The sequence below is a fragment of the Balearica regulorum genome, chromosome 1, assembly GCF_011004875.1.
Source record: "Balearica regulorum gibbericeps isolate bBalReg1 chromosome 1, bBalReg1.pri, whole genome shotgun sequence".
NCBI lineage: Eukaryota > Metazoa > Chordata > Aves > Gruiformes > Gruidae > Balearica > Balearica regulorum.
The window spans coordinates 16301833-16319544 of NC_046184.1; the positions used below are offsets into that span (position 1 = coordinate 16301833).

Consider the following 17712-nt stretch of genomic DNA (forward strand, 5'->3'; position numbering starts at 1 on the left):
TAATCAGGAAGCTGTCTAGACGGCTGCGAGTAAGTCTGAAAATACTAAGTATTAATTGAACTGCGGCACATTCCTCCTTATTAACCTCGCTTAGGGAAGGGCGGTCGGGAGCCGAAAGCCGCGAGGGGCTCCCTAGACCCGGGTCACTTCGACGGGCCGCGGGGTCCCGCACAGGGGCACGATGCTGCCCCGCTGGAGGCGGCTGCCCGCACCTCCCTCCCGCGGGCTGGGGCTCGTTATCCCACCGCCCCACTCCGGACGACGCCCGCGGGCGTGTGCCCCTCGCCGCCCGCTCAGCCCGGGCCGCTACGGGACGCGATGCCCACCCCCGCCGCCCGGGACCGGGTGCCCGGGGTGCTGCTCTGCCCCGTCGAGGCGCTCACCTGGAGGTGGCTGACGATGCAGTAGGGCTCCGGCCGGCGGAGGCCGCAGGTGGAGGAGGCGGAGAGGCGGGCGGCGCGGCCGATGAGCAGGTCGCCGGTGGCGGGGTAGCAGCTCCCCTCGGCGCAGCCGTAGCTGTACTCGGGTTCCTGCGCCGCCGCGGAGCACAGCGCTGCGCGGCCGCGGAGGGAGAGAGGGGTGAGAGAGAAAAGAGGGAGCGCGGTCAGGCTGGGCGCCCTGAGCCGCCCCGCCGAGGGTTGCAGGAGCTCGCCCAGCCCGCCGTGCCCCGACGGCGGCAGAAGCGGGACGGGAGTTACCGAGGCAGCAGCAGAGGTACAGCGGGAGGCGGCCCATGGCGGGCGGCGGACACCGGCGGGACGGGACGGGACGCGACGGGACGGGGCTCCCCCTCCACACCGCCGCGGAAAGCTGTTGCTCTGGCTGCTCCACGCAGGCGCCGCAGCTCCCCGCGGCTCCCGGGGAGCGGCTCCGCGCCGCCGGGCGCCCCCCGGCCCTCCTCCTCCTCCGCCCCGCCGCCCCCGCGGGGCCGGGCCGGGCCGCCCCACACGGCCCCTCCCGCCCCAGCCCCCCGCCCCTGGGCCGCCCGGCCCCGCCGCAGCGCCGGTCCCGGGGGAGGGAGCGGGGAAGCGGCTGCCGTCGAGGAAGGGTAGCCCAGCCGGGGTGGGAGGCTGGGGGAGAGCGGGCCGGCGGCGGGCCTGAGAGAGGGACGCCCGTCCCACTGCAACCAGGGAGCCCCGAGGGGAGAGCGGGGGGACGCCAGCCGCCGGCTACCACAGGTTGTGTCCTCCCCGCTGCGCCCCGGCTTTGGGAGCGGGCTCAGGGCAAGGGTGCAGCAATCGCGGAGGGGATCACCCATGGGGCGACCCCTCTCCTTTCGGGGAAGCAGTGCAGGAATGGGTTTTTTGACCCAATTCTGCCTTCTGCCGGGGGTGCTGGTAGGGCTGGGTGCCTGGGAGGGAGGGGCGGGGGACAGAGGGAGGGATGGATGGAGCGTACCCATGTGGCAAGGCCCAAAACCAGCAAAGGGCCAGGGGGTTGGCAGCCATCACACGTGGTGCTCAGTGGCCCCGAATCGCCCGGTGCTGTGGTGCCTACACACGTGGCTCGGAAGTGCCATTCCTGGGCACGGCAGCATGGCTGGGTCTGGCCCTGGCATGGGAGAGAGGCCGGTTGAGCCAGGGCTGGCCGCTGCCAGCCTGTTTCTCGGCAGCTGGGAGCATGCGGCACTTCCCAGGGGCGTTGGGGCTGCTGCGAGGGCTGAATGGTTGTGCTGGAGCTGCCCCCCTGCTCCCAGCCTCCCGCTTCGGTTCCCTGGGCTCTGGGGGGGGACGTGGGGGCTTCATCAGCTGGCATCAGAGTCCCCTCAGCACCCAGGGGAAAGTTTACTGGTAAACGAATGCTGAGCAGCGGGTACAAAGGATGGATGTGTGTGAAGAGCACAGCCCCAGCTGAGACAGATGCCTGGGTTTATATACCCGAGCTTTGCTTGCACACGTGTAACACGTAAACTTGTGTAAATCTTTACCAGGTACTGGTGTCCCTCAAGAACTCTTTGCTCTCGCTATTTGCAGTGCCGGCGTGGAAACACACCGTGGTCTGTCCATTCCAGCAAACCCTGCCGAGGTAGGTAAATATGTTCGTTCTCATTTTACAGATGGATAAGCAGAAACAGAGAGATACCAAGTGACTTGCCCTAAAGGTTAAACACCAGGTCTGAAACATAACCCAGGACTCCCGATTGAAGAACTCGTGGGGCTGTTTCATTAAAGATATCCAGGAAATTAAACCATTTTAAGCTGACAGGGCAGGTATTGTAATTCTAAACCTCTTCTGCAACGTGGTCTTCTAAATTCACAAAACTAATTCAGTTTCACAATCATCATGTAAATCACAGCACGACTTTGTTTTTAAGCTTCAGTTCCACAAACATTTTTGTCCCACTAACAGAAAATGTTTTACTCTGCTGTGGTTAGAAACTCCTCTGGTCCATGGCAGACAGGCAGCAGCATCACTCCATGTGTGACTGTGCAAGGACAGAGTGTTTCATCGCCACTGCATTTTTTTCTGTCCCATATTTTTTTCAATTTTTATTGAAGTTTTCTCCTTTTTTATTTTTAATTTTCTGTTTCACAGCCTTGTAGAAGTCCTATCCTCCCCTAAACCTAAAATGGGCTAAAGCTGCCCTCCAGAGCTCCTTGCCACTGTGGTTAGGCTCCTTCGTGCCTTGTTGCAGATGGCATGACAATGCCTGGGGGTGACCCTGCTGCGTGGCATCAGGGATAGAGTTGGAGTTGCAGCCACAGGCTGGGGTGGCCACTGTCACCCATAACCGTGGTCACCTTTCAGAGGTAGCCACCAGCATTCACCATGTCAGTAATTAGGTGCAGTGAACTTGTTCCTGTCCGCCCCTCTCTGCAGCACTCCCAAGCAATAGTGAGTGGGATTAGTTTAGTTTGATTCTTCAAATGATAAAAATTCAGTTTTATGTCATGTCCTACCGTTGTGGTTGGTGAAGCAGCTTCACATCCTGGGGTGTCTGTGTTGGTGCTGGGTTAGAAGTCTTCTCAAAGAACCAAATTTCAGAATTTTACCTCAGTGGGACCCACTTGACGGCCCGTTTTCTTATAACACTGCAGTGGTTGAATGTCTAGCAAATAGAGCCGATGAGATCATTTTTGATTAAACACATCTTTCATTATATGTGGGTGGGGTTAAGTGTTTGTTGGCATTTTGATTAATGTCATTGAAGTCAAAATGCTCCACAGCAAGATACCGGTTTTGATATTTTTTTTTTGAAGAAAGTTTTCTGAATCCACTTCTGCCCACAAGAAGGAGGGCCAGAGGGAATTAAAAATAGGTATTTTTGATCCAGATACAGCATTTTCCCACAAATTAACTTTGCAAAAACACTTTATAAGTTTTTGCACCACTTCCAATGGGGAATGGTGCACAGTTGTAAACCTCGGAAGCGGTCACAGGATGGATTTGGTGTTCTGTAGCTGCTGGTCCCATCAGGTCTGCTTGCTTTGTGTGTCTGAGCATGCTTGGAGGAAGGCAGGGGAGGTCAGACTCCATGCTGACTTTCTTCTTCCTGTTTCCGTTTTTCTTCCAGCGATTTCTGTTTCCCCCCATGGATACATCTCCCCTCCAGGCCTGTTTAACTACCTTGTGTTTACAGACTTCTCATCCTCATGGCTTGTTGAAAGCCATATGGCAACTCTCACAGCCAGCAGTGGATTTTAGGAGGAAGTTCTCTTTCAACTTTCTGCTTGTGAATTCAGATTTTTAAAACCATAAATGAAATAATTTTGGTTTATATGCAGTTGGAAATTTCTATCTAACCGCTTCAGTTTGCCTGTTTCAGGTGCAGTGCAGCGGGGCTGCATTGAAACCTGCAGGAAATCCTTTGTTACCTGGAGAACTGCGTGTGAGCAGCTCGGCGAGTTGTGTGCTCTGAGTAACACAGAAGTGCTTGATTTCATTATGGCGAAGTCAATCTAAATACACTTCCCTGATTACAGCCTAGTAATTTATAAAGAAGCCTCACAACTCACAGATGATTTTTTAAAGTGCTAAAATTCAGAAAAAAGCTAAACCGCAAATTAGGCGCAAACCTGCATTCAGGTGTCTTTGTTAGATTATATCTGAGTTATAATTCAATTCCATCATTTTCACAATATAAGCTATTATATGGGTAATGCATGTTGCACATTGCCCCAGAGCACAGCTGGTTTGAGTTAGAGGAATATCTCTGAAATCTCATTCATGCCAGCAATTCCTACCCAAGCCCCCCACTGCATACGGATGGGTAAATGCTAAGAGCCCTGCATTCCTGCAGAGCACTCCCTGGTTTACAGCTGCAGTCTGGGCTGCATCCGAGCTCTGAAGCAGTGCAGGGCTCCTCACCCCAGCTGAATGAAGTCCATGATGGCTGCTCACTGTGGGACAGTCCAGCCAGGAATGACATGACTGGTTTTAACTGAGGAAAAGCCCTCGTTAGTCTGTTCAGCATCCTGCAGGAATTTCTATACCAAGGGTGGGATTTTAAAACTGAGACGTAGCTTCCTTCAGTCTTTTAAAACCCTAGCCCTTCTGTAGCATTTACTTAGCCCCAGTCTCCTTTTTAAAAAAAAAAGGAATTATAAACTAAAATTTAAGACAATTGCTGTGTTCTTTATGGCCACAAGAAACTGCTGAGTGAACCCTGACTTCTGTGAAGTGCTGCCTGTGGTAGAAGTGCTGGAGAAACTGTTTTTCAACATTTGTGGCCCTTTAGACTCACTGCTGAAACCTAAGAGCTGGAGTTACTCTCCAGTCGTTGGCTGCATTAACGAAAAATGTGGGAAACACCTTATAAGCGTAAGAAAAATAGGCATCGCAGGAGGGGCATTGACAAAGAAATGATTTTGAAGTTGCTTTCGGCATTAAGCATCTGTGCACTGCCATCCAGTGGGCACTGGGGAATTGGCTCCCTGTCGCCCACCTCTGATGGCCCAGCACTGCATGGAGGTACTGCCCATCGCTGTGCATTTTTAGTGAACACAGGGGGATCCCCACATGGTCATGGGTTAATAGTGCCCCCCCGCTTTGTCTCAGTGAAGAGATGGGGATGGAGGCATGACAGGACCCTGGGGATGCCACCAGTTCTCAGCAGGGATGGCTACAGAAGCCCACAGCCCTTCATCTGCATCGCCCCATCCCGGTTTGCAAAGCCCCTTGACGGGTTGTGGCACAGCCACAGGTTATTGAAGGGTTCAGCAGAAGACACAGGGTGATGGGATTCTGTCTTTGAGGCACTTACCTGCAGCTCTCTGAGCAATCCTCCTTGTGCATTTCCAACCCCTACAGTGAGAAGCCCTAAGGTGTGTATTACAGAGCTCCCTCAAAGACTATATCCTGATTACTTAATCAACTGGTTTATTAAAAGGTATTTCCTATTTCCATACGAACTCAACTGGACAAAAAAACCCAAACTAAGACAATTACATTATTCACTGTGCCAAAATACTATAGGCACCTTCAGATGTATTTATAGAGGACAGCCCACCGTGCTGGGAAGCTCAGGAGGTGGTAAGCACGGAGACTTCAGTTGTATTTTACCTGATGGTCTGTTCAGACCCTAACTTTTGCATGTTGCATACTTGCTTTCCTGCCCCGTGATTTCATTTTTAATGGCTATCACTTGTTGCTCTAGTTGTCTCAGTTGCTCTGCCTTGTCTTGTTTGGTTTGATTCAGGTCCTGAAGCTTCTTCTCCAAATCTGGAAGAGTAAAGACGTATTTGTTGTATAAGTAAAATCCAGGGATTAACAGTGTTTGTTTTCCCAGCAGTTTGAGAAGCAATAAGCCCATTTCAAATGGGGAATGTTATATATGCAACTGAAGGGAAAACTCCGGCTTCCAGAGAGCAAGAGAAACATGACAGCCTTAAACTCAGCGTGTGCTTTTGTCCATCAGCTAGGATGGGGCAGGACACGGAGCTCTTAAAGGAATTGGTTTAAATAGAAACACTCGGAGGAAGTGTGTCCATCGATGTGTGTAAAGCCTAGGCAATTCAGGCGTAATGGGCTTAGGTCTCCCTCATTTACAGGAATGTTTTCTGCTTGTCCCTGTGAACTTACACCAATGTAAACATACTGGTGATGAGTCAAAATCACATTATTCACTGCCTGTTGCCAACGCATTTATCATCTGAGCATCTGCAGTGACTGAGATGCTCCTAATGCTTCCCCTCAAGGTATATGCTCAAAATACTTACTTGGATCCTGTCCTGAGGAAGTTGCTCCTGGGATGGAGTTTCTGCCTCAGTTTTGTTGATGTTACACAGTATTTTCAGCTGTCGAGCCTGACAGGATCCTAGACCCAAGGATTCCCAGTGGGAATGCCCAGACCTTCACTACAAGCAGAATTAGGTTCCCAGTGTGCAATTACATGCAATGTACTCTTCCTTTTAAGTGACTCTCTAAACCCACCCGAGGGGCTATGTGAGGACCGGTGCTGGTACGGCCGCAGCAGCTCCAGTCTCCACTGCCCATGACCCCCTGCCTCCCGGCCATGGCCCCACAGGTCCAGGGCACGTCGGCTTCAGCCTCCACAAGCCAGTATTTGTACCTGGTTTGTTCTGCCATTGCTCAGAGATAATGTCTGAAGGGGAACAAGTACAGACTGATAGAAAACCCTGCAGCTCTATAACATAAGCCATCACTCAGGTAATGTAAGCACAGAGGAAAGATTTAAGCTTCAAATGTGCAAAGCAAGTGCATAAATCAAGGCTTTCAGCTAAATCTGCAGCCAAGTTTTATGCAGATTTTGCACTTGTCCTGTTTTTAAACTGTCTGAATCAAATCACTGCAAGTCCCTGCGTGGACACTTCTTATACTCTGCTTATAGCAACCAATTTATGTCAGAAAAAGTACATAAGCCAAATCAATTCAACTACTTTTAAACTGTTTGAGAAATTTCAAGTAGGGATTTTCAGCAGTTAAATTGTTTTAAACCTCATTTCAGGTGAACCTAGTGTGTTAGTGTCTGTGGGCAAGGACTTCAGTTTAATTCAAGACTGTCACAATTTTCACTGCTAGCTATGGAAGTGAGAACGCCACCTGTTATTCTTTTAATTTTTTTTTCAGTCTCTTCAGCCAGTTTTTCTGCTTCTTCTTTCAGCTGCTTCACTTTTTCTAGTGTTACTTTTGGAGGTCCTTGGGCTTTTAGCTTTTCTTGCAGAATAGCATACTTTCTTTTAATGTCAGCAAATTCCTGTAACAAAATGACGTTACTTAGTTTAAGAGCATCTCATAATTAATCTGGAGTACTGAAGGAGAATTTTATACTTTTTTTTAGTATCCTCTTGAACTTTAAATCTCTCATTCTCTTAAATCTTAAAAATAATCCATGAGTGTACATCAAACTGCTTTGCAAAACCTGATAGAAATCAATTAGCACAAACTGCCAGTGGAGCAATCCAAGGAGGGGTGGTGGTGGTGAGGATGTAAAGAAAATTTTATTTCAGATTTTTAAAGCTTACGCTGTGTTTACTACTTCTGATAGGGCTTTTCTGTAAATTTTGTTTTGCCATGAGGCTTAATTCAAATTTAATGAACTATCTGTAGCAACATTGGGTTTTTTACATTTTTGGCTCTAGTAATATTTACTGGCTAATCCATTTCCTGCTGATTTAAGTTGCTGTTGATGCTGCAGTTTAGATTTCGACTAGGTTTCTTAAAACCTGGAAGCTTGGTCATGCTCCCAGCTTGTGCTGTAGGTGCTTGGTTCTCTTTGCAAATTTGTAGCTGAGTTCTCAAAAATTGGAGGTACTGAAAAGCACCCAGCCAACCAAAAACTCTAAGTAGATCCCACAGCAATTTTCTCTGAAGGAGAATGGCACAGGATGAATGGCCAGGCTGCCTCAATCACTCACATATTTTAATATCTGATTTTGTGATTTGTTCTGTTGTGTTTACTGGTGCCCATGGTGACTCTGAGTCTTATACACAGTGTAAGGAAAAATGTTACGGAGTAGCCAGAGAAATGTGTATGTTTTTCTTCATTCAAGCAAACAGAAGTGTTATATGCCAGAAGCCTTAAAATGAAAAAGAAACTATTCTTAACCTGTGACACTTTACACTGCATGGCATAAGGAAAACATTAACAGTTTTGAGGGGAGTAGGGTAACACAATTACACTTTTGAATCCAAAATACTATTGAACATGGATGGAATCTTTTTTCCCTTAGGATGTGACAGAAAGACTTACGTTATCAATATTCTGGGCTTGCTTGTGTGCTGCTTCTGCCCCTGCTCTTGCCTTTGTAGCTTGATTCTTGTTCATCAGCATTTTTGCCTGCAATGTGGCAATTTCATTTTCCATCTCAGACTGTTTTGCTGACAAGTCATTTAGTTCATCGTTTGTCTTGTTCACTTGGTTCTCAGCCTAAAACAGAGCAATTGAAGGGATTTGGTTTCTTATGCCACGTCTATCCAGCTTGCAGAGCGTGATAATGAGGGAGATTAATGTCAACTGATTAAGAAGAAGAGACCCTTAAACATTATGGAATTGGTGTCATATCTGCACCACATTCTGATTTATTTATTTAAGTTTACATTAAGGAAACTTCGAGATGAAGTATCTTTTTGTAAAATGTATGTAGTAAATAAGAGATTTACAGCAAGATACCTGTGAGATTTGTGTTCTGATGCCTTGTATCTCTTCATTTAACTTTATGAAGGTGTTTTTGGAGTGCCCTTGGGACTTCACAACATTTTTTAGTTTATTATTAATTTCATCCACAGGTGGAAGAGCTTTAGCTGCTTTGCTAAAATGGAAAAATAGAAGCACGTGATGAGCTGCGGTATCAAAGGTGAGGCTGGATGCTGCAGGCTGCCTGGTGGTGCACTCCTAGTAAGGAGGATTTTCTCCCTCCCCAATTCTTGTTGGTTCTTTCTCACCCATACTTAAACCTCCCAGTGAACCAGATGTAATGCTCCACTAGGTCCAGTGTGGAAGTAAGTACCTGCTTTGGCCTCTTTGACTCAGCAGGCAGAGGAGCCAAGAGCTGGCGGGAGCTGCCTCCTTGCAGCACGTCGGCTCCCGCAGCCCAAGTGGTCATGGCTTGCTCCTGCTGGGGACACCCTGTGGAATCAGCAAGCTGAAATCTGCTGTCATCTGAACTTTCACTCCGGTGTTACTAGGACACTGCCTGGGGTTTGGAGCAGTCCTACCGCGCACAGTGCCGCCCCAGCTGGAGTCGGCACATCAGTACAAGAATACCCTACTCACTTGGCTTCCTGTGCCTCCACCAGCAGTGTCCGAGCTTCCTCCCTTTTTCTGTTTCTCTTATTTGCATTCAGTTTGTACTTCTCACAGTGTTTCATAATGCTCCTGATTTTGCCAAGCATGCCTGTGAGCTCTCGTGGAGTCAGGGGAAGGTTTATTTGCAGAACGTAATTTGCCACCTTCTCAATGTCTTCTGGTGGCGCGCTCTCATCTGTAACAGAAATGGAGCTGAAGGTATCCTGAGGCATCTCTTTCCTCCCAGTGAAATGTAAATGATCATTATGGCTGCCTATCCTTCAAGTTACGTGGAAGAATAAAGCTGACAGGCACAGCAAGGGGGTAAGAGAATTATCTCCAACATTTTGTAATTTAATATTATGCTTCCAGGTACTGCTGTTAGTGGTGTCAGAACTGGCTAAAATGAGGATTTGAGCCCACTTTGAACTGGGCTATTAAAATTCTGATGCAGAACTGAGCCCGTGGAAGGTTTTAAATCGGTGCATGACACAGCTAGATGTGTCAGAGCCCATTTCTCCCTTGGCCCTCAGATCAAAGAGGTACTGGAGAGACTGGGGTGTGAATGGAGGTTTCCAAGCCGGTTGGTGGGTGTAATCCCTTCCCTGGAGTCGCCACAATATTGAGAAAGTGGTTCCTTCCCTGGTTAATGAGCAAGGCTAAGCTACAGAGGGAACTTAGGTCAGACTCAGATAGGATGGGAATTTACAATAGAAAAAACGTATTTTGACAACTCCCCTTACACGTGAGCTCGTCCTAACTCTTTGCTAAGAGGCACAAGCACACAGAGTTAGAGTAGTCAATGCCTTGTGAAGTCTCATCATCATTTCTGTTTTCTGCTCACTTCCCTTTATAAACAACACCTTGGGTGGTAAAACAGTTGAAACATATTAAATGCTTGTGCTAATGCTCCAAAGTAACTCACCAAGAATTAAATAGAAGACATTTTCTGTGCAAACAGTAGTGCATTCCTGAGAGCTATTTTCTGTAGAAAGACATTCATCTAAAACTACCATTCACGTCAATGTAGAGTACAGCATATTTAATGTAACTGCATCTCAGCTGTTACTGTTCTGAGACTTCAATTTACAAAACAAAAATTCAGGAAAAAATGCTTTTATAATTGTTAGTAAATGCCGTATGTCTACTAAGAAATACAAAAGAAGAGCCAAAGGTGGAATTTTCAATTGCTATCAACTAAAAATCCGAGAATCTTAAGGACTTAAATGGAGTTTTTCTTCCAGTTCAATAAAATAATTTAAATGTTCCCAAACAAAGTCCTCTGTTCTCTGCCCTTGCTTCCATTTGAATGTAGAGGTATGAATGCCAAAGGGCTGCCAACATGCAATCCTTAGAAACTTAGGAGATCAGCTACATTCAAGAGATTAAAAAAATCCTACCACATTTGAAATCCTTTGATGTGCATTTGGTAAAAAACCCCTTAGGGTCCATTTCTTACAGCATTTTTCTGCAATCACGAGGGTGGAAAAAGTTTTAGGGTATATATGGTTGTTAGGTTGTTTTTTATGAGAGCTGTGAAGTTCTACCAGAATCTTTTGATTCTTCAAGTTACAGCTTTAAGGAGACTATGGAGCGGTATGTGTCCTAATTCCCACACTCCCTACGGAGGGCCTCTATTTATGGGCTTGGAAGAAGGGGGTGGAATAACAATTTGTGGATCCTTTGAACATGCCTGGTCATTATATATTGTATGAAATTATCTTAGTAGTCCTTTACTCAGATAAACCAGGAACTGAGGGAACTGCTTGCATGCTTCCAATTAAGCACATTAATAAAAGATGACAATCAGAATGTAGCAGATCTATTGGAAAATTAATACAAAGTACTGTCACCTGGGAGAAAGAAGCACTAGAAAAAAAGGGATTGAAAAAGATTGCACAGATCAGGAGGTAGACAAGAAATTTCATGTATATACAGTTAGATAATTTTCTGGCCATCTATTATGCTATATTGCACTAGAATATATATTGAAAATTAGTCAAAAACAACTCTGCATATTTACCTAACAAGAAGTCTTTCACTTTTCGGATGAACTCCTTAGTGATCTCTCCATCAACTTCAATTTGATTCTTAGCCCTCTCCAGTTGCCCATTAAATTGTGAGCCTTTCAATTTGCTGTCGTCTGCCATTTTTCTAACACTTTCAACCTGGAAATATTATTAGAAATAGCAGTGCCATTTTCTGGAGGTTATCTGTCATTGCTTGGTAAGTTGAGCTCTGACACAAAAATCATTTTGATCCAAGCCTCAGCTGGAATCGCTTGAGGTGGCTTTGAAAAGTCGTAGGAGACCCCTTTGGGGAACTCCAGAAGTTGCTACATCATGGCCTTCGTCTGGCCTCAGAAAAAGCCTAAATCAAGCATTTTTTTCTCTCTGCAACCACTGCTAAACCACAGCCCCTTTTGTTTCTAAAAGAAGGTGCTGACTTATTTTCTCTTGCAGTACTGCAGCATGTCAGTGATCAGATTCAGAACAGAAAAGGCATGTAATTTTATTTGGCTTTTCACATTGGACTTCTGTTAAAAATACACTTAAGAGGACCCAAATATGGAAGGTAGAGTTTGAGGCTTATCTTTAGAAGTTACATTTTGCTATTAGTATTCTTGATAATTTAAATGAGAGCTTTAGATTAATCATCAAATTCCAACAGTATTTTGCTTTGCTGAGGACTATGCTTTGCCTTCAGGAAATGCACAGGTACCGCCTCTCTGCGGTCTGCAGAGGGAAGCGACACAGTCTCCCCATGCAACAAGAAAAATGGTGATGTTTTTACTTCTGAAACATATCAAAATACTTCGCTCATCACAGAGCTGCCTGAGGCTTGTGAGAGTAACAGGCAATGTCCTGGCAGTGTGGTGCTCACCACCTCAGCAGATGCCTTTTGCTGCTGCCCCTCTGTGTCCTGGGGGCCCCAGTTGCTCATTTCTAAACCCATTAGCTGTGATGCAGAGTGTCGCGTGTATTTTAAAAAGAGGAAATGGATGCCCAGGCACCCTGCAGGGACAGGACAAAGCCACATTTCTGTTGGAAAATGTGTTTTGTCTATAACTGTAACAGGCATCATCTCTGACTGTTAATAAGAACAAACTGTCTTTACTGGTATTTTGGGACTTGTCCGTTTTGTTTCCTTGGCACATGTTGCATTGGCCACACTTCGCTTGAGTTATTTTTTACTGCTACTGTGCAATACAGCCGACTACTTGATGCCCTTCAAAACATCACTGGGAGCAGAAAAGCTTCATCGTGAAATTATTTGCAAAAATTACTTAATGGCAAACATAAGAGTAATATAAAGTTGTATAAATAGAGCTTAACACTGTGCGCAGAAGTAATCCCATTGCAGTAAGCGTGGGCCATACTCGGGCTACTGACAAATGGTGATATTTGAATCTTTCCCAACAATACTAGCCTGATGCCACCAACTTCCATAGACACAGGGTACCATGACCCATGAGATCTTGGCAGCTATGAGGAAGAGGAAGGCACAGCTAGAGCCAGTCTCTTGGTGGGACTGGCACCTAATACTGAACCATGATAGATCTATGATGTTGCGACAGGGTCCATCATTATGTCACTGCTCTTTGTCCAAGGAGCAGGTGAGTTTTTGTAGATTTGTGACCTCCCAAATCTCATTCTCCATCCACTTCACTGAACAAATGTAGGTTTGATATACAGCACCTGATTCTCAGGTTCCTGTAGCTGAGCAGTCAAGTTATTTAGCAACACAGCAGTCTCCTCAGCTTTCCTGAAGGCATCAGTGGAGAGAGAAAGAGCTCCGCTGCAGTTTGGGCCACCACACTGCCTGAGTCTGTGACTGTCCCGGCACAAAGCTCCCCCGCAGGCTGGTGTGACACAGGGCTGGTCTCCTGACACACCACAGATCTGCAATAAGGAAGATGCTTATGTCAGGATTCCTCTTGGGGCCTGAGAGACGCTCATGGGGGAAGGAATTGACATCATATGAACACTGAACATAGGATGGGATTTTGCCGAAGAGACAGTGGTCTGGTCTGTCCAAAGGCGGGTGTCACTGACAGTTACAGGTCCCCCTCCCCTGACTTGAAGGATGCAATGGCAGCCCATGGCTCTGAGCATCCTTGCAGGAGCCGTTTGTTGGGCTCCATGTGTTGCACTAAGACCCTTGCTTCACTCCTCTATGGCAAAAGGTCTGAGACTGTCCCCGGGCCATATCCAGCCCATGGGTCAATGGCTTGTTCTAAAGGATCCAGGTCACCTCTCACACAACATGGTACCATATCTAGCCCTCCATGTAGTTTGACACAGATGTTGAGACTAACAGCCTAGATGGATGATCTCTTCCAGATCTGGCAGGGCTGGCTGAAGGTGCTATCAGGTATTCATTGCTGCCCCGTAGAAGGACAGAAATCCCTTCCTCTCCTATGGGTGATGCAAAGGATATGTGAGCACTCCACATCCACCCCAGGGCAAAGTTGCTCTGCTTAGTTTAAGTTACTGATGGATAAGGTTGGGGTTAATCTTTCTGAATTTACACTGATGGCCTCTTGAGACTACAGAGTGCTTGATCAGTTCCTTGTGCTGGGTCTGCCCTGGGAGCAATGGCTTCCAGAAGGGTGGTAGCAACCACAGCTGAGAAGTGCAGCTGTTTCTGACGTGACTTCATGTCTGTGCCAGGGAAATGTCATTTTCCAGATTTAAAAATGCATGTAAGCACCCTTTTAAAATAAGACCTACTAACAGCATCAAAAAAGAGATTTTTGTTTAGCTCCCATTCAAAAATTCACAGCACCTACCTTTTCATTCAAGTTTTGGATGTCGGGGCTCTTGATCCTCTTGAGCTGTTCCAGCACATTGCTTGCTTTCAAGACCTGATTGCCCAACATAGCGAGCATGCGGTTCCTGGTGTACTCTAAGTATCTTACGGTAGGGGTTGTCCCACTGGTCTTCTGTTCTGCCAGCAATGATACTTCAAATTGTTTCCTAATGTTGCTGATGGCCTCTGTAGCAACAGAAATAGGCTTTAGTACCGACTGTATTTTGGTTGCATTTAATTCATGTATTTATTTGAATTCTGGACAAATGGTGAGTGACAGGTCATTCAGTTTGTTGTCACTGGTGTTTGATTTGGGACAGCAAGGAGGGACAGGAGCTGTCTTTTCATCAGGCAAGCTTTTTAATCCTTTACTCAGCCAGTTGCCAAACAGGAATAGTTATTGATACTCATAAAACCTGCTAAAATAGATGTGAATACGGTGGGTCCCATGTCATTCTTCAGAGTCCAAGGTGCATGAGAAACCAGTGGAAGATACAAAGGTATGAAAGGGATCCCATTAATGACACAAACTGCTACTCATCTGCATTCATCAGTAGCTCATGCATTGCTGCCGTTGTTGATTTGATAAAGCTCCTGTCACTTATGCTGTTTTGAAGTTCAGGCAGGAGAACGGTTTCTGCCAGTTGTTAAACCTATGAAATGATCAGCTCTCTGATTGTGAGTCAGTACAGTGTTTGTCCTGTCTGTTCAGCATAGCACCCAAAAGTTAAATGGTCTGCTGAACTGATGCCAAAATTTAGATTACAAATGTGAATTTATGAGTTTTCTTTGGCTCTGGAAAATCCAATTTCAGGGTTGATGCTTTAAAAAAAACCCCAACATTTCCATCATAAGCTTGTAGGCCAGGCAAAAATACTTTCCAGCAAGAGTCTTTCTTGTTTGCTTAGTGTAAGCTTTCCCTTAAGCAGACTCAAACCAGTTGGAGAATATTACATTTTTTGTAGATTAATAGCCTAAGGAAAGGACTCAGGCCTTTTGCAAAACACATAATTTAAAGTTGCTGCTGTTAAGCCTTCCCAGATCTCCAGAGAACCCCAAATTGTCCCCAAATCCGCAGGCAGAAGTATGTGCAATGAGCCAGTGTCAGCAGTGAATAAGCATTAAAGGTCATCCCTCTTTGTGCTGGTAACCAATTCGGTTACTAGTTGAAGTCAACGAGAAGGCACTCATCAAGTCCTGCATGCTTTGAATCAGGCTCTAAAGCCCCTTGGCCTTGCTTTGATTGAAGCTGAAGAATGTTTAGTTATCATGTGGAACCAGGTCTATTTATTTTATCTTGTAACTCTTGGAAACAACGCACAGTTTAAAGTTAGCTCCTAATACAAAATACCCAGCAAGAGGCTGCTGTAACTCCATATCTAAGCCAGAGACTGTTTTCTGTGCAACAATTCCATCACAGGAATTTTTTACAGTGTTTCAGCTCTCTATTAAGTGGCCCAAATGCATTTTTCATGCTTGGTTTGTGATGGAGCTGTAGACCTTCCAAATTCCTTTACGTTAAACACAGCGTCTTAGCACAGACTTGATTTACAGCCTAGGAATCTGTACTCACTGCATAACCATACTGCAGTGGCTGCAAAGCCACGGACCAAGGCTCGAAAGCTGTAATTTAATGAGATCTCATAAACGGCAAATATTCTTTTAAGGACACTTGTGTCTTGTTTTTTCCAGTGATTTTAATTCATCATCAGATATTGACGTTTCCAGGTCAGCCAGCTGAATGTACTATGCCTGTGAGGAAATCTCCAAGTCTTGATCCTCTGCAAAGAGAGGTACGTAGGAGCCCGTTCCCCACATGTGTCTAGGGCACAAGTGCCAAATGTGCCCCAGATGGTGTATGTGGCCATATCCTGCTCTACCCCAGCAAAAAAGAGAGGGGAAAAAGCAGACAAAGCCATACCTAGCATGTGCTGCTGGTCCCTCAATGAAGATGGGGTGAGGGAGCCAGGCTTTCTCCAGTATCAGAGAAGCTGGTTATCTTGAGGGAAATGTTATTTCTGTGCTGTTAGATGCTTGCTAGCAGGACCAATGAATATTTGTGGCCCTGACCAGAAATTCAGCTTAAATTCAAGGTCTTCCCCTCCCCACACCCCCATGTGCTTTTTATAGGGCTGTTTATCCATCTCCTGAGGCTGAAAGATGAAGCGGGTTTGGAACGTGACCAGAGAGCACCACGGATGCTTCAGCTGTGCATCCACTGACCTCCCTGGGATTTATTGTTTCTTTGCCTTCTTGCCTTTCTCAGTCTGCACAAGACTCAGTTGAATTGCGAAGCAGAGCCTGGGAGAGCTGTGCTAACCGCTTGCACAGGGACCTGAGCGGAAGAGCCGGCCCCAGGGGCACTGCCAAGTACAACAGGGCAGGGGAGTCCTAAATCTTAAATAATCCCCGTTTTCCCCTCTTCCTTTCCCTCGGCTTTGTATTCTGTTGACTTTTCCTTCTTTTTTTTTCAATTTTGTCTAGGCCAATTTTTTTCTCACCCAAATGAAACACAGAGGAACTATAAATAGGAACGCATTGCCTATAGCTTGTGTCTTCGGTGGTGCGCACATTATCTTCTGGGGGTTCATATCGTGGCAGCTGTCTCTTTGGAGAGTACACTGCTGACAATCTCCTGCCCCTGGGGATGATCTAGCGTCTGTTTGAGACCCCCGACTGATATGTCCCCATCTTTCTCCAGAAACCATTACTGCTATCAGCAGCTGATGGAGACTATACTTAGCTCAAGCACACATGGTGTAATTCTTTGAAAAATGCCAAGGAACTCAGTTCTGACTTCACATTTTTTGATGATGGAAAGCTAGTTCCTTACCACATAAAGTCATGTATTTTCCCATGGGAACACTTAAGAAGTTGCACTATGAATCTCTGCTTTAATTAAACAAACCATTGCTGTACAACATACTTTAAGTATTCCTAAGAGCAAGAGTAGTCACAAGTGGGGAAAAAATCCTTTCCTGTTCTACTGTATGATCTATGAGTCTATACTGCAAAACTGGGTGGCTTTTAAGTTCTAATGTAAATGTCAGGATTCATGAGACTTTAGACTGACGTGACCCTGGCACATGCATCTGAAATTTAGGATGCTAGAAATCACGGTATTTTAAGATAAAAGGGAGTTTGGGAAGTTAGTATAAAATTTTGTTAGTGTTTATACTGTTGCATTACCATAGGAAGCTAAAATCTAGGGATCTTTGAAATGTTGTATGGTTCGGTGGTGAGAAAAACAGTCTGAAATTTCATGGAAAATTTTCACCTATTGCAATTGCTGGCTGTCTTACCTTTGACATTCAAGTAATGAAAACTTTGATGCAGATGTATTTTCTGTTGTAGAAGTTCATACACTAGGTCAGCTTCTTCCCCAATGTCTTCTATGTTCTTGTTAAGATCAGGAAACTCATACAGCGTGCTGTGAAGGGGATCCATTTGTGCAACTTTTTGTCTGAAAGGGAAATGGCAGTTATGCAGAAGTCAGACCAGATTGTTCTTAAACTAGAACTGATAGACACAGTATTTTAGAGGACAAGAGATAAATTTCTAAATGAGCAGAAACATTTACTTGTAATGGCTTATTTAGAAAACCGTTAGGATGAACTGGAAAATTCCAGCATTTAGGTATATGCCTGTGGGGGACAGATAACATGTTTATAAGGATTATTTTCTTCACAGATCTATTGAAAACAGTGACTTAG

At 45.8% G+C, this 17712-nt stretch overlaps 2 protein-coding genes and 1 long non-coding RNA gene across 4 annotated transcripts in view; 1 reads left to right on the forward strand and 2 right to left on the reverse strand.

The window, feature by feature from the left end:
• LAMB1 (laminin subunit beta 1) overlaps window positions 1-832 on the reverse strand; it is a 43827-nt gene extending 42995 nt beyond the window's left edge. Inside the window, exons 1-2 of the mRNA XM_075741849.1 lie at window positions 699-832; window positions 384-553 (exon numbers count right to left, since the gene is read on the reverse strand). Coding sequence (XP_075597964.1) covers window positions 384-553; window positions 699-735 — 207 coding nt within the window. The 5' untranslated portion in view covers window positions 736-832. The remainder of the gene's footprint in view (window positions 1-383; window positions 554-698) is intronic.
• LOC142599901 (uncharacterized) lies at window positions 524-17232 on the forward strand. 2 transcript variants are annotated; one of them, XR_012833353.1, is made up of 6 exons: window positions 969-1048; window positions 1974-2025; window positions 2536-2771; window positions 3515-8756; window positions 15692-15792; window positions 16130-17232. It is a non-coding gene; the product is annotated as an uncharacterized LOC142599901 (long non-coding RNA). The 2 variants fall into 2 exon arrangements; XR_012833352.1 differs by lacking the exons at window positions 969-1048; window positions 15692-15792; window positions 16130-17232 and adding an exon at window positions 524-714 and having other exon boundaries at window positions 3515-3718.
• LAMB4 (laminin subunit beta 4) overlaps window positions 5522-17712 on the reverse strand; it is a 42983-nt gene continuing 30792 nt past the window's right edge. The window contains exons 26-34 of the mRNA XM_075741842.1: window positions 17302-17462; window positions 13980-14185; window positions 12886-13089; window positions 11211-11355; window positions 9176-9383; window positions 8573-8711; window positions 8153-8329; window positions 7003-7156; window positions 5522-5661 (exon numbers count right to left, since the gene is read on the reverse strand). Coding sequence (XP_075597957.1) covers window positions 5522-5661; window positions 7003-7156; window positions 8153-8329; window positions 8573-8711; window positions 9176-9383; window positions 11211-11355; window positions 12886-13089; window positions 13980-14185; window positions 17302-17462 — 1534 coding nt within the window. The remainder of the gene's footprint in view (window positions 5662-7002; window positions 7157-8152; window positions 8330-8572; window positions 8712-9175; window positions 9384-11210; window positions 11356-12885; window positions 13090-13979; window positions 14186-17301; window positions 17463-17712) is intronic.